Genomic DNA, 13,247 nt, shown 5'->3' on the forward strand with positions numbered 1-13,247 from the left:
AATGGAACATCACTTACATCCTCCCAGACTGTATTAGAAGCACATGTTGAATCACTCTTAGTCGCTATCACCATCTCTCTGCAAAATGTGTAACACAGTCTGTTCTTTTTGAAGTGTGGCAGAAGCTACATCCTCCAACAATCCTATCATGGCACAATTCTGAAGAGATCTGAGGACCACAGTTACAGCACATGAAAAGGCTTTCTATCCTATGCTTTTCAGTTTTCCTGTTGTAATTAACAGTCCAAATGCATTTTATGCAACAATTCCCACCACCACCACGATGGGAAAGGCTCTAGCACTGTAAAAAACCCACAGATATACTGTATTAACTTCTATACATGCATATAATGCTGAAGTCATATACAACTGTGGCTTGTGTATGCTTAAGATGCTGCTGCCCACAACTCTCGTTGCTTTCATTCTGCTTCCTTTTAAAGGGGTTTAATCAGGTATAACTTGGGAAGAGCCAGGATTCTGAGTTTGATGGGCATTAAAGATTTCTGCTACTAATGCGTTCACAGATAAAAGGCCACCACAGAGATAATACAGCTGAGGATCGGTCAGAAGAAAACAGGAAATATGTCATTAAATGGCCTCAGTCCAGTATACCTGAAGGAGTGTCTCCACCCCCATCATTCTGCCCGGACACTGAGGTCCAGCGCCGAGGGCCTTCTGGCGGTTCCCTCATTGCGAGAAGCAAAGCTACAGGGAACCAGGCAGAGGGCCTTCTCGGTAGTGGCGACCGCCCTGTGGAACGCCCTTCCAGCAGATGTCAAAGCGATAAACAACTACCTGACATTCAGAAGACATCTTAAGGCAGCCCTGTTCAGGGAAGTTTTTAACGTGTGATATTTTACTGTATTTTTGGTTTTTATGGAAGCCGCCCAGAGTGGCTGGGGAGGCCCAGCCAGATGGGCGGGGTATAAATAATAAATTATTATTATTATTATTAGCCCAAGATGTGTTGCAAACTTTTCTAAGTTATTTCTGGAAAGCAAGGGGGCGTGTCCTAAACCTGCAAGCTGGAATACGAGGCCTCTGTCTTTTGCCTTCTATTCTCTATTATAGAAGTAAGATTATGACTTAGCTGAAATATCTTCCCTCCTATCTCTCCACTCAGATAAGAGCCAGTACGTCTTCTTTAAGTTATGTTTATTTAGCAATACGGGTGTATATACATTTATGAGAATCCACCTTTTGAATCTCCTGCAGCAGGAGACATGCATGAGCAGTGACAAGTTGGAATCTGTGCTGCTCAGTGGCCTTCAAGGCCTTCCGGCCATCCTGCTTATCACAACAGTGAAACAAAGGATAAGAAAGGGACAGACAAGAAGCAAATCAGTTCACACGGCAGAATCTTTGGGTAGAGACTCTCCGCAGTAGCCAGTGTTAAAACAATCGGGCTCCGTAACCAAACGTCTGTTTTATGCCCTCAAAATAGTATCGTTGCCAGCCCTCCCTTGTTCTCTCTTCTTCGTTGGCTGGGATGCCCCTTCCTTCCAGGCGGATTTCTGTTTCACCAGCTTTGTCAATGAACGTCAAAGTGATGGTTGCAAAGTGTCCTAAAAGAGCCAAAGAAAAACCCCAACATTCAGCAGTGTGACACAACCTGGAGAAACACAGCCAGACAAACTATCTGCTTCTTTCCTGATATGGTTAAGAGAAGAAATCTGCTCTTCTTCCCAAGATCGCAACAGCTGGAAAACACTCAACTCTTAACCAATCTACCTTTTAAATATGTCATATCCTGTATGATAGGGCACATTCCTAGTAATAAGTACAGCCAATGCACCAGTTGCCATACAAGCCAAGCAAACACATAGCACAACCAAGGCCAAGGCTAGTAACTAACTGAGAAATGCTTGTGCTTTCAAGCATCTTACAATTTAAGAATGGGTACCCACTGCTAGTACAACATAGTCAGAGTATAGCTGAAGCATATGTAATTTTCTACTTTGTTATATGAAGTAGAATAACTTACCCTCTGGCCATGTTTTAAATCTCCACTTCATTGCAATCTGCTTCTCAGGAACCTGGAAAGGAAAGGAAGCCTAGTTATCTAGCGGGTTTATTTTCATTTGAATAACAAGAGAGTGACAGAGATTATACTGAAAAAAGCTGGGGGGGGGGTGTCAATATTATTTGAGAGTAACTCAGGGTCTAAATACATGTAATGCTTAATGAGTAATGTGCAACTACAGCTCTTTTTTCTATAATTAACAAGCGCAACAGAGCAACTGTTATCAGTACTGCACTGGGCAAAGAAAGGAGGTTCTATCTGTCTGTCTGTCTAATTCCTCCTCCTCCTTTCCGAGTCCAGGACTCAAGGCAGCTTATGCAGATAAAACAGAAATAGCTAAAAACACAATAAAGACAATCATTTAAATGTAATGAAATATAAATAAAATAGTGTTTAAAAGATCCATTAAGAACCAACAACAGCAATAAAAACATCACAAAACCAGCCCTTTCCTCAAAATACCAACTCCTATTGTAGAGAGATTTATTAAGATCAACATGATCAAAGTTTAGCTACAGTTCACCAAGCTTGCCTTCATAGCATTTCTTCTCTGAACCAGATGTGGTTCAGAAATAACCATAGTTTAGATGAAGGTTGCTGTGAGTACACTGTCTCCTCCCCTCCCCTCCTGCTCTGTAGTGAATAACCTCCAGGATTTCTTAAACTGATTAACTGTTACATCTAAACCAGGAAAGCATCATTTTCATTCTGACAGTGCAAAGGGGAAGGAGGAAGGAGCATAAAGGTGCAATGCTTGTGCCTGCCTAATTAAACTGAGTTTGTTATGTCTGAACTCGGCCAATATTATCCAGATCATGGGCTAAAAAGATCATGGGCTAAAAAGAAGGCATGTCCCAGCTACAGAGCAACAGAAAATGTATTGTCAACAGTACTTACTAGTTCAGTGAACTCTCCAGTGACACTGCCATCTAGCAGCTGGAATTTCCCTCCTTTGTCAGCCTCCAAAAAGGCAGGTGAGTGAGTAAAAGCCTGGACCATCTGCAGGGGAAAAAATTATGATCAGTGAGTCAAGTAGCAAGGTGACCCGTTGCATTAAAATGACCATGACTTCCACCCAATCTACTGAAACAACAGAAATAGATGCTTTATTCCAGCACTCTGGAATCTGAGTCCTGATTCCAGTACCATCTCCCACTGGGGACGGGGGCACTTTCAAGGATGAAAGTAGCACCTCTTGGCTGCCACTTCATTTCCAAATAAGCAGAAGCAAATGCTCATCTCTGTGGGAGCTTCTTTGGAAGTAGGTCTCCTGCTGAAAGAACATATAACCCTTCCAGACTGAGAAGAAACAAGGTGAGCCATAATCCTTGAAGTATTTCCTAGAGGCCTAGAGGTCGCTTCTGCTGCAGAGTACCAACCACAACACCCTCTGTGTGCGAGCTAATAGGAGAAACAGGGGGAGGACGTTAGTCTAAACCAGTAGAGATATTTATAACCAATTCTAATCTAGGAAGTGTACAAGGACTTCTCGACAGAAAAGGACCTGTAAACAGACCTGCAACTTACCTCTTGTGTAATAAACACTCTATACAGTTCATCTGGAGATGTTAAGAAAACGTCCTTCAAGTTTATCTTGCAAGTAGGAATCTTGACTCCTATCGATTTGGATTTAAGTGCATTGCCAGCAACTGGTTCAGTGGTCTAAAAATAGAGTAAGTTACAACTAAAAACATATATTAACTGATAATTGTTAGTTGATTTACAAACTTTTTTAAAAAAAGAACAGCACTCAAAATAGAATCTAAAAATTGTGAAAACAATAGAAACTATATGCAATACAAATCAGTACAAGCACAACCTAAAAGCCAGATGCAATCAATATAAAACCAGCATAAAAAGCAAGCAAGCGGGGGGGAAATTGTATACATGTAAACAGCACTGAGGAATGCAGTGTAACACTATGGCGCTCCCAAGACCCTCAAGCCTTGCTGCACTAGCAGAAATCCTTGGGCAGGCTCCCACTAGCAGAGCTAGTAGCTGAATCCCGCTCCAGCTGTGAGTTAAAAGACATGGGAAAATAAAAATATCTTCACCTGGTAGCTAATGGTCCACAACGTAGATGCCAGGCAAGCCTCTGCTGGGAAAGCATTCCATAAATGGGGTGCCACTAAGGAAAATACTCTCTCCCTAGGCCACTTGCCTCACTTTGCTAGGGGCAGGGGGAGATTTGGAGCAAAACAATTTATCCAGAACCCTGCTAATAAATGGCTCATTCCCTGCAGCTGCTGCAAGAGCAAGGTACTAACCTGCAGCCACTTTTCTTCCTCACTGGACTCCAGTAGTCCCCAATCTTCAAGATACTGCAATCTCTTTTTGTTATACTCCCCTCAAGAATTTTGGTCCAATTGTATGCCACAGAATATTCACATTCCTATCAAAACTGCTTAGTGCCCAGAGCTACCTCATAAGCCACACCACTAAGTCTGCTGCCACTAGGAGTGTAAAGTAGCCCTGTGCCTTATTCTTCATTCCATCAGAGCAAGGAAATGTTACCCTATAAAATACACCTGGAGTCTTGGGCTCTTACCTTCCGTTCCTCTGCTTTGCGTACAGGCTGAGGTGGAAGCTCTGATTGTTCACCATTCACTGTGGGTAAGATCATGCCTTGGGTAAACTCTGAAAGGTATTAAAATCTCATTATTCCAGTGTTTCCCAACCTTTTTTGGGCAAAGGCACACTTGTTTCATGAAAAAAATATCGAGGCACACCACCATGCCAGATGGGGAAAGGTCACTTTTTACCTATGTAAAAAAAAAAAAAAAAAAAAAAAGTAACAGCATAGAAGGTAATGGTAAGCTATAGCTTGTTTAGCTTATACCTAAATCCGACACTGATTGGTCTCCCTTCCAAGGCACTCCAGGTCCCACATGAAAGCGAGCCCCCAGCAAGGCCTCGACGGCCTGCAAGGCGCTTCCCCTTGCGAGTGGGAAACGGACGGGCGGCGGCCCGAGCACGACCTGGCGCCCTCTCAGCTCAGTGAGCACGACCTGAAAGCTCTGGCCGCCTCCCTGCACGCCCTCCCGGACCTGGAGTACGGCGGCAGCAGCGCGCCTCCTTCGACTGGCCCCGACGGCAACCGCGAGCGGCCCCGTCGGCGGGCCTCGGCGGCGGACCTCCTGCAGGACAGCTCCGGCTTCACGCCAGACTACGAGGGCTTCGAGTACCGGGGCGACCCTTACGAGGAGGTGGAGCCGCTGCGGAACCTGCCCGCCTTCGAAGCGTGCTCGCCGGCCTCGTCCGAGTCCAGCATCGACATCTGCTTCCTGAGGCCCGTCCACTTCACCAACGAGCCCGGCAGGACGGAGCGCACGCTGCAGCCGCTGCCCAAGAGCGCGGCGCCGACGCCGCAAGCCAGCGGCACCTACAAGCGCGAGGTTTTCCGCAGCAAAGGCAAGCAGCTGAGCCGCTCGCTCAAGGAGTTCCCGCGCAGCAGCGGAGGCGGCGGCGGCTCCGAAGGCATCGCCAGCAGCAGCGGCAGCCACCTGCCGGCCCCGACGGAGAGGGGCTTCCCGGCCCACGGCGCCCCCTCCGCCGCCTCCCGGAGCTCCCAGCAGCACCACTTCCCGCCGCCGAGAGGAGCGGGCGACCAGCCCAGCTTTCTGGAAGTAAGGAGAGCAAAAGGCAAGGGCAAAGGCGCTTCCTAGCCAGGGTCTAAGCGTGCCTATGTGGGGCACGTTACAGCCCCGTGACGTCAGCGCCACGCAGGCAGCCAGGCAGGCAGACGGCGAGAGCCCCGCGCTGGGCGGCCTCTCCTCGCCGCCGCCGCCCCGCCTCTCGCCGCCCGACTCGCCCGCCTCCCTCCCACGGCACACCAGGCAACGTGTCGCGGCACACTAGTGTGCCGCGGAACACCGGTTGGGAAACGCTGCATTATTCCATGCAAAGCATCTAGAAAGAAACGCAAACCACATTTCGTAACAAACATAGCTGTAAGAAAGCATCATTAAAAGAAGGCAGGATGTCATGGAAAATGGGATCAGAAAGCTACCACACACTTTGATAAATTTATAACACTGGAACTTTTCAGTTCAGACTTCCAAGAGGATGTACTGAAAGCTATACAAATGCTTTTGAGAGCAAGAAAGAGGGTCAAACATTAATTACATGATACTATATTAGAGACATGCAGCCTAAAGTGCGACTGGTAAACTCAGGGCAGGTATATATAATTTTCAGACCATGACTCCAAATTCTCTAGTGCAGGCATGCACTAATGCACAAGGCTTTTTTCCCCACTGTGATGTGGTGGCAGTTTCCTCGGTGCTACTTGAGACAAATAATCCATAATAATTTCTATCAGCACTGAGATGGAAAACAGTAATTCTTCACATCCTTGAACGGTGTCTTGCCTCACCAGATTTACTTTGGTAGACAAGCAGAGGATGGAGAAGGTCCTTGAGGTATCAGAAGTCCTAAGCCATTTAGTGATAACCAGTACTTTGAACTGCACTCAAAAACACCCTGACAAGCAGTGTAGCTGCTACAGTATGGGACTGACATTCTCCCCAAACCTGCTACGTTAGAATTTTAGCAGTGGCATTTTGTACTAGCTGAAGCTTCCAAAGAATCTTCACAGGAAGCCCCACATGGTTTGCTACAGTAATCCAGGCAATATGTAACTAAAGCCCTACACACTCACTCTCCACCGCTCATGCCAAGGAAAGAGGAGACCAGCCCATTGGTCTCTGGCTGCTTCTGCCATCATTTCTGCAGCCCACCCACCACCCTCACCATGTTGGGGGCTGCATGTCTTCGGTGGGGAGCCTGCTCTACTCAAATAAGCTCTCCACAAGATTAAAAAGCCTGAAAGATCAGGGTGTGAATCATGCAGGGAGCCTACTCAAATAGAATAGGCTCCTTGCTGCAGACATGCAGCCACCAACATGGTGTTAGGGGGAGTGGTGGGTGCTGCGGAAGGAAACGGTGCCGGGGATGCAGGAGAGGACAAGGCCAGGCTTATTCCCTCTATCCCCTTCAGATGAGGGTTAATTGCAGGACAAGGGGAGAACAGGTGAAGAGGGGTTAAGATGTATGACAAAGATAGACAAGTTTATTCAAAGCAAACTATTTCTAACAGATTTCGAAACTCCTTCGTCCTCCACAAGAACAGCTCTGACTCGACTATTTCTTTTACCCCTCTGTACTTACCTGTTTTGAGAGTGCTAATGTAAGTTTCCAAAGCACTGCTGATCTGATTTACACCTTCATGCTTCATCAAAGCTAGCAGGTTGGTGTCTGGCTCATCTTTGGCAAGACTAACGCTGATCTGAGAAGAAAAGGGGGGGGGGCGGGAATTCATACGGTTCCAACAGGACAAATCTCTTTTCACTGCACATACTCCTCCACCCTGTACTGCATCCATGAAATTATTTTTACTTAAAGACAGTAGCTGTTGGTAGATTTGAATGGTAGAAATCAGATATGAACTTATGGGGCTTAATAATAAAAAAAAGCTGAAGAGAGATAAAACTTGGGACTACTCGAATATCTGATCCCTCTTCAACGAAGCAGAAATCAGGAAAATAATCTGTAACTGTGTTCTTACCTCAATTTCATCAACATCATTTTCATCCGACAGATTGGGAATCTCCACATATCCTTTATACTTCACTCCTGTATTTGAAGTGCCTATGAAAAGCAATATACTGAATGAATTGCTAAATTTCGCTTTCTAACAGCAACTTCTGACATGTTCTGGCATTCTAGAAAACTCTCTAAATTCCCTTTCTCTCTTCCCTTGGAGAAGGGGGTTATTATCTGCTTCCTAACTATTTGAAGAGACTGTAGAAATTCTGCTTTTTGACAATTCAGCCTCCAGAACTCTACAGCAAGATCACATCATGTAGCTAAAAACAAAGCAGGAAAACTCACCTGTCCAAGCCAGCTTGATATTCCACTCATAGAAGAAAATCAGCTTTCCTTTGCGGTTATTGATTGAGGCTTCTCCATCCAATTTACTCACTTCTGTCACTTCACAAGTTCCCTCTGCATTCTCTGCTCTAATAGCCAGAAGCAAACTTTTCAGCTTCTCTGAAGACCAGTTAGATGCATCTCTTTCAGTCCTAAGAAAAGAACAAAATTCTCAAAATGTAAAAAGGCAGTAATGAACAGCTGGTGCTTTTCAATGCTCCAGTGTTGCAAAGTTAGTTTTCAATGCATTGCATACACCCCCTTTGTCCCATTCCCTGGAAACACATGGTATTTGGCTATACATCTTGAAAAGTTACACTTCCAAAATTGACTTCTTTTAGTGACACATGGAAGAGGATAACCAAAGGTTTTGACTAACCACTCTGTATACCTCTACACCAGCAGTGGTGAACTGGATTTGGCCAGTGGGTCAGATTGTTATCTTTCCCACCTCTAGTGGGCTAAGATTGACAGGTGGGCAGAACCACAAACTTGTCGATCACCTGACATCAGATTACCTTTTCTGCTTGCAAGGGTCTTTGCACATCACTTCACAAGACAGCACTTCTCATGACCCACCAATTGCTGAGGCTTGCTAAAACCCTTTCTAAGCACTGCACAATATAGTGCTTTGAAAGGAGCTTCTGAAGTGCTGTCTATTTGAAGCACTTCACACTGAGCTTTTCAGTTGCTAACAAACTCCCTTTTGGCTAAGCCAGGTTTCTACCTGCTCCACACCTGATGTCATATGATGTTAGGTGTAGGGCAGTTGGGCATAGCTTGGACAAAATAACCTTTTTACTTAATTCCCACCACTCAGCAATTAACCAATTATGTCCAATATACATCTATAGGGCTCCAAAGGAGGGGTCCAACCATGACTAAGAACCCATGCCACCTATTTAACCTTGGCTGATCAATTTCCTCAGTCCCCTTCTGAATCTGTTACTTTACTTCAGCAGGATTATGAACATAAGAGTTAGATCCATTGGGAGGAATTCAACGTCACACTCTTCTGGTTGTTTCATTAGTGCAAGCATTCCTGCTTGCCAGACAGAGCAATCACCCCTCTCCTTCCCCCATGCACTGTTCTGGGGGTTCTCCAGAATGGACTGGGTGTGTGTGCAGGGGGGGGGGGGCAAGGCCTCACTGCACTAGCAAGAGCTCTGCTGCTGCACAGGGCTAGCTGAATCCAGGCCACTTTAATTAATGTGCATGAATAACTAAGTGCACTAATTTCAAAGTATAACTTAGTTATCCAGTCCTATGCTTCTAATACAATAGGATGGCCCAAGCTTGAGTTATACAAGTGTCATCACATGTTGAGCTTACACAGCCCCAAAACTTCCTTCTTAACTCTTAACTTCCTAGCTCTGGTGCAAGCAAAGCATATTGTTGAAGCTCTCACTACTGTCTAGTAAATTTCAGGCGTGGCCAAACTTGGCTCTACAGCTGTTTGGGGGCTACAATTCCCATCATCCCTGACCACTGGTCCTGTTAGCTAGGGATGATGCAAATTGTAGTTCCAAAACGGCTGGAGGGCCAAGTTTGGCCATGCCTGCATCTAGTTAGACGCAGATACAATTCCAAGGTCAAATCACAGACTGTCTGCTGCTGTGGAACCTACCTTTTTATTTCATTTAAAAATCATATTTTTTTGTAAAACAATCTGGCAACATGAGAATGGCATCATACACACACTTAATGAGTAGTCCATTCCCAGCAGGTTCCTATATTTCAATGAAAGAACAGGATGTACAGTTCTAGCCAACCCACAGGATTATCTTGAACCACTAGGTGGATGGACGGAGTGAACTCACAAACAGCTGAGATCATAGCTGTTAAATCTACCCAGTAGAGAAGTAACTTGTAAAATGACAGAGACAGATTATACAAACAGATTTCCCCTTTCCTGCTCCTTAAAATACAATAACTAAATTCCAATACATCAGGCTTCTGCTTTGAAAACCAATCTAGATAAAATGTTTCTGAAGAATCTGCATGTAAAAACAAAGAGTGCTTCATAAGTTGAAGATGGCTATATGTTTCACAGCTGCTTGAGTGCTGCTGCATTAGCATTACATACCCTTGGAAACTACAGCTTGCTCACCACTGCAGAATGAGCTGCTGGCTCACTTCATACTGCCTATGTCACTGTTTTTTCTTTTTGGCTCCGCACCCCCCAGGGTTGGGGCAGGAGGACAGAAGAAACTGCTGCTAACTGGAGAGCTCTCCATGGTTCTAGAGAAGTACACACACCTTCCTCGGATATGAATTAACCATGATGCTCAAAGAGACAGGGCATATCTCCCCTGTGGTTTAATTTAACTGGCAAGTTCCCAGAGAGGGGAACCTACAGTATTTATCCTTCCTCCTTTAAAGTCTCCTGCAGCTGAAAAAATAGCAGCTGCTCACTCATCACAAATTAAGAGCATGGTGATCATGTTTCTAGTTGCCTAAAGATGCAGAAGAGCCTGGATTTAATAAGGAGCAAAACTGAACAGGATAGACTTGGTAGATATAGTCACAAAAGGGTAAGACTGGACTTCTTTATACTAATCCTGAAAGCTGTGGGTTGCTAATAGGGATGGAAGAAGATACCGTTTTCTGTTCCACCCTGTATTTATTGCATGCAGCATTTTCTCCATTCTGCTGCAGTTCATCTTCTGCCAAAACTTACATTATTTGTCTCATTGTGCGCTGTGGTAAAATTATGTAACTTGCATATTATCACTGCACTGTTGTTACTTTACCCCACCCCATTCATTTCTACGCAAAGGAAACACAATGCAAATGTGGGGGGATGGTGGCATAATTGATTACATACAATTTGCAGGTGGAAAGCAACAGCAAACACTGGTCATATTTGCCAGATTGATATCCATTACAGACATGAGGCAAATAAGCAAACACTAGCAACTTTGACTTGGGTTTCATCAGAGGTCTCCAGCATCCCTAAGCTGCTGTTCACAAGAGTCCATACCATAATAAATCAAGGTGTAAAGTGCCATTTGCACTTGGTCTTTGCACTGCTGGCAAAATGCCATATTTACACAAGCCACACTGTGCACAGCAGCTGCTTGAAAATATTGTGCATAGTTCACTCCTTGCCCAGGTCAGTAAGTGTGGTGGCAATCGCATGAAAATTTTTTCAATAAGAAACAAAAAATAGAACACTATACATAATAGCAGATATACATGACCAAGTGACAATAAGAAGGCATCCTGCATCTCCAGGTTTTTCTGGTTCATTTCTATTGGAATAGAAAAATGACTTTCTTACAGCAGCACACAAAAATTATTCTAGTTCATATTATTATTATTATTATTATTATTATTATTATTAATTATTTATACCCCGCCCATCTGGCTGGGTTTCCCCAGCACTCTGTCTCCAATAGTGACTACTGAAAAGCTTATATACATGATGTGATACAACAGCCACCCTCTTTGCTATCAGTGTCCTGCACTCAGGAATACTGCTTCTGTGTTGAAGCTCCATTTATATTAAAATTGTTGTCAAATCATCCATTAATTTGTATGTGGCAGAATTGCTAGTTTGCTTAAGACAACTTGCGTCACCGTTTTTTCAAATTAAGACTGATTCCTATCTTGTCATCATTAATTCCACATTAAGGAAGCAATGAATGAAATCCTCCCCCATTTTCAAAATGCTCCTGGAACAGTTTCCCTAGATACCACCACTTCCTGTCTACCCACTTTCTCCACAACTACCAAATCAGTGTGAAAAGCAATCAAACACAGCAACCTAGCTAAACAAAAAGCATGGCCATGCATGTCAGAAACACAGTAAGCACAAACACACAAACACACCATTAAAATTGACAAGGTGCTTCCTATTCTGGAGAGTGCTTGTGCAGCACCAGATTATGATACCGGTGGAGGGGCTGCCTCCCTGTTGCAAACTTTTATTCAGCAGGCACTCGCTGGCTTTGCCAGATGCTGCACCTGGCCCCTAGAAAAGACTGCCAACGTTTTTGTTTGTTTTAACCAGCCCCTAGCTCCCATGCACTTCAGCGCAGCTTGATCTGAAAGAAGTAGCTGGCGATCATATTTCTTTTCCCGTGCCAAAAAGCACCCAAACTCTCACTAGCTGCCCTTCTACAGATCCAGCTGTTATTTTTTTTAAAAAAGGAGGTTAAACCAGGCCAGGGAGGTTTCTCTATCTCCTCCCGCGCTTGTAATCTTTTACCACACTTATTTGAGAGTAAGGTCCACCGAACCCGAAGGAAAGTGACTCCGGCGCGAACACGCATAAGCGGTGGAGAATCTCGTGCGAAGGGGTCAGAGGCAAGAGACAGGGAGAGAGAAGCAGACACGCGTGTGGGTGGCTGTGGGTGTGGCGGTGGCACCACGGCCGCCCTTATTCCCCCAAAGCCCTCAGGGGAAGAGCTGCATCCCCCCCCCCAAACACGAGCCACTTCTCCTCCGCCCCCCCAGCTCCCGCTGCCTTCCCTGCCCCCCTCGCTCACCAGTGCCAGTTGTTGACGTTGGTGGCATCCGCGCGCTGCTCCACAATCCAGCGCGGATCTCCCTCTCCCCACTTGGCCATCAGCGCCTCGCCGAAGGACTCGCCGCTTCTGCCTCTGCCCGGCTGGCTGGCTGGCTGGCTGGCGAGCACCCCTCGCCCTCGCTCTCTCGCCGCGCGTCTGGAAGCTACTAGAAGCGCCGCCGGCAGCCGCGCCGCCTCCCAGCTTCCGGCAGCCGCCGGAGAGCTTCCTTCCGTTGCTCCCGCCGCTGCCGCTCCTTACTCCCCCAGTACCATAGAGGGGGAGATCTATAAGCGTAACACACAGACACGCGCAGCCTGGGCAAGGGAGGGAAATTACATGAACACCGAGGGAAGCGGGAGGCACGTTATTGGGGCAGAGTGCATAGACGTGAAGACAGAGTCTATATGTTGCCTGCACCGCTTCTGGGTGCCGCCGCCGCCCTCCTCCTCCTCCTGGAGCAAAAGTGACAGCTCCGTGGGAAATCCAGGATTTGAAGCGAAGCCGTGATTTGGCCAGCGGCCGAGTGTCCGCCAGAAACAAAAGGGAGCGGCCTCTCGACAGGCCTTTTCCAACTCAGGCCTCGTTTCGTGTGGGAATTAAGGGTTTAAAGACTTGAAGCCGCATCTACGCCGTCTAAGTGAGCGTCGGTTTGGGGCTGGGGGGGTCTAGAATTTCCTAATCTCTGCTGGGAAGCATAGCTGTCAACGTTTCCCGTTTTTTAAGGGAAATTCCTTTATTCCGAATAGGATTCCTCGCAAGAAAAGGGAAAAGTTGACAGC

At 45.9% G+C, this 13,247-nt stretch overlaps 1 protein-coding gene across 1 annotated transcript; it reads right to left on the reverse strand.

The window, feature by feature from the left end:
• Positions 1-1,138: 1,138 nt before the first annotated feature.
• Positions 1,139-12,664, reverse strand: AHSA1 (activator of HSP90 ATPase activity 1). Its single transcript, XM_081914707.1, has 9 exons — positions 12,448-12,664; positions 7,916-8,106; positions 7,590-7,672; positions 7,193-7,310; positions 4,572-4,660; positions 3,551-3,685; positions 2,921-3,022; positions 1,985-2,036; positions 1,139-1,565 (listed from the first exon to the last, which is right to left on the reverse strand). The coding sequence occupies exons 1-9, from the start codon at positions 12,525-12,527 to the stop codon at positions 1,393-1,395; spliced, it is 1,023 nt and encodes a 340-aa protein (XP_081770833.1). The 5' UTR covers positions 12,528-12,664; the 3' UTR covers positions 1,139-1,392.
• Positions 12,665-13,247: the final 583 nt, after the last annotated feature.

The sequence above is a fragment of the Podarcis melisellensis genome (genome assembly GCF_964234715.1).
Source record: "Podarcis melisellensis genome assembly, chromosome: 1".
NCBI classification, from domain to species: Eukaryota; Metazoa; Chordata; class Lepidosauria; order Squamata; family Lacertidae; genus Podarcis; species Podarcis melisellensis.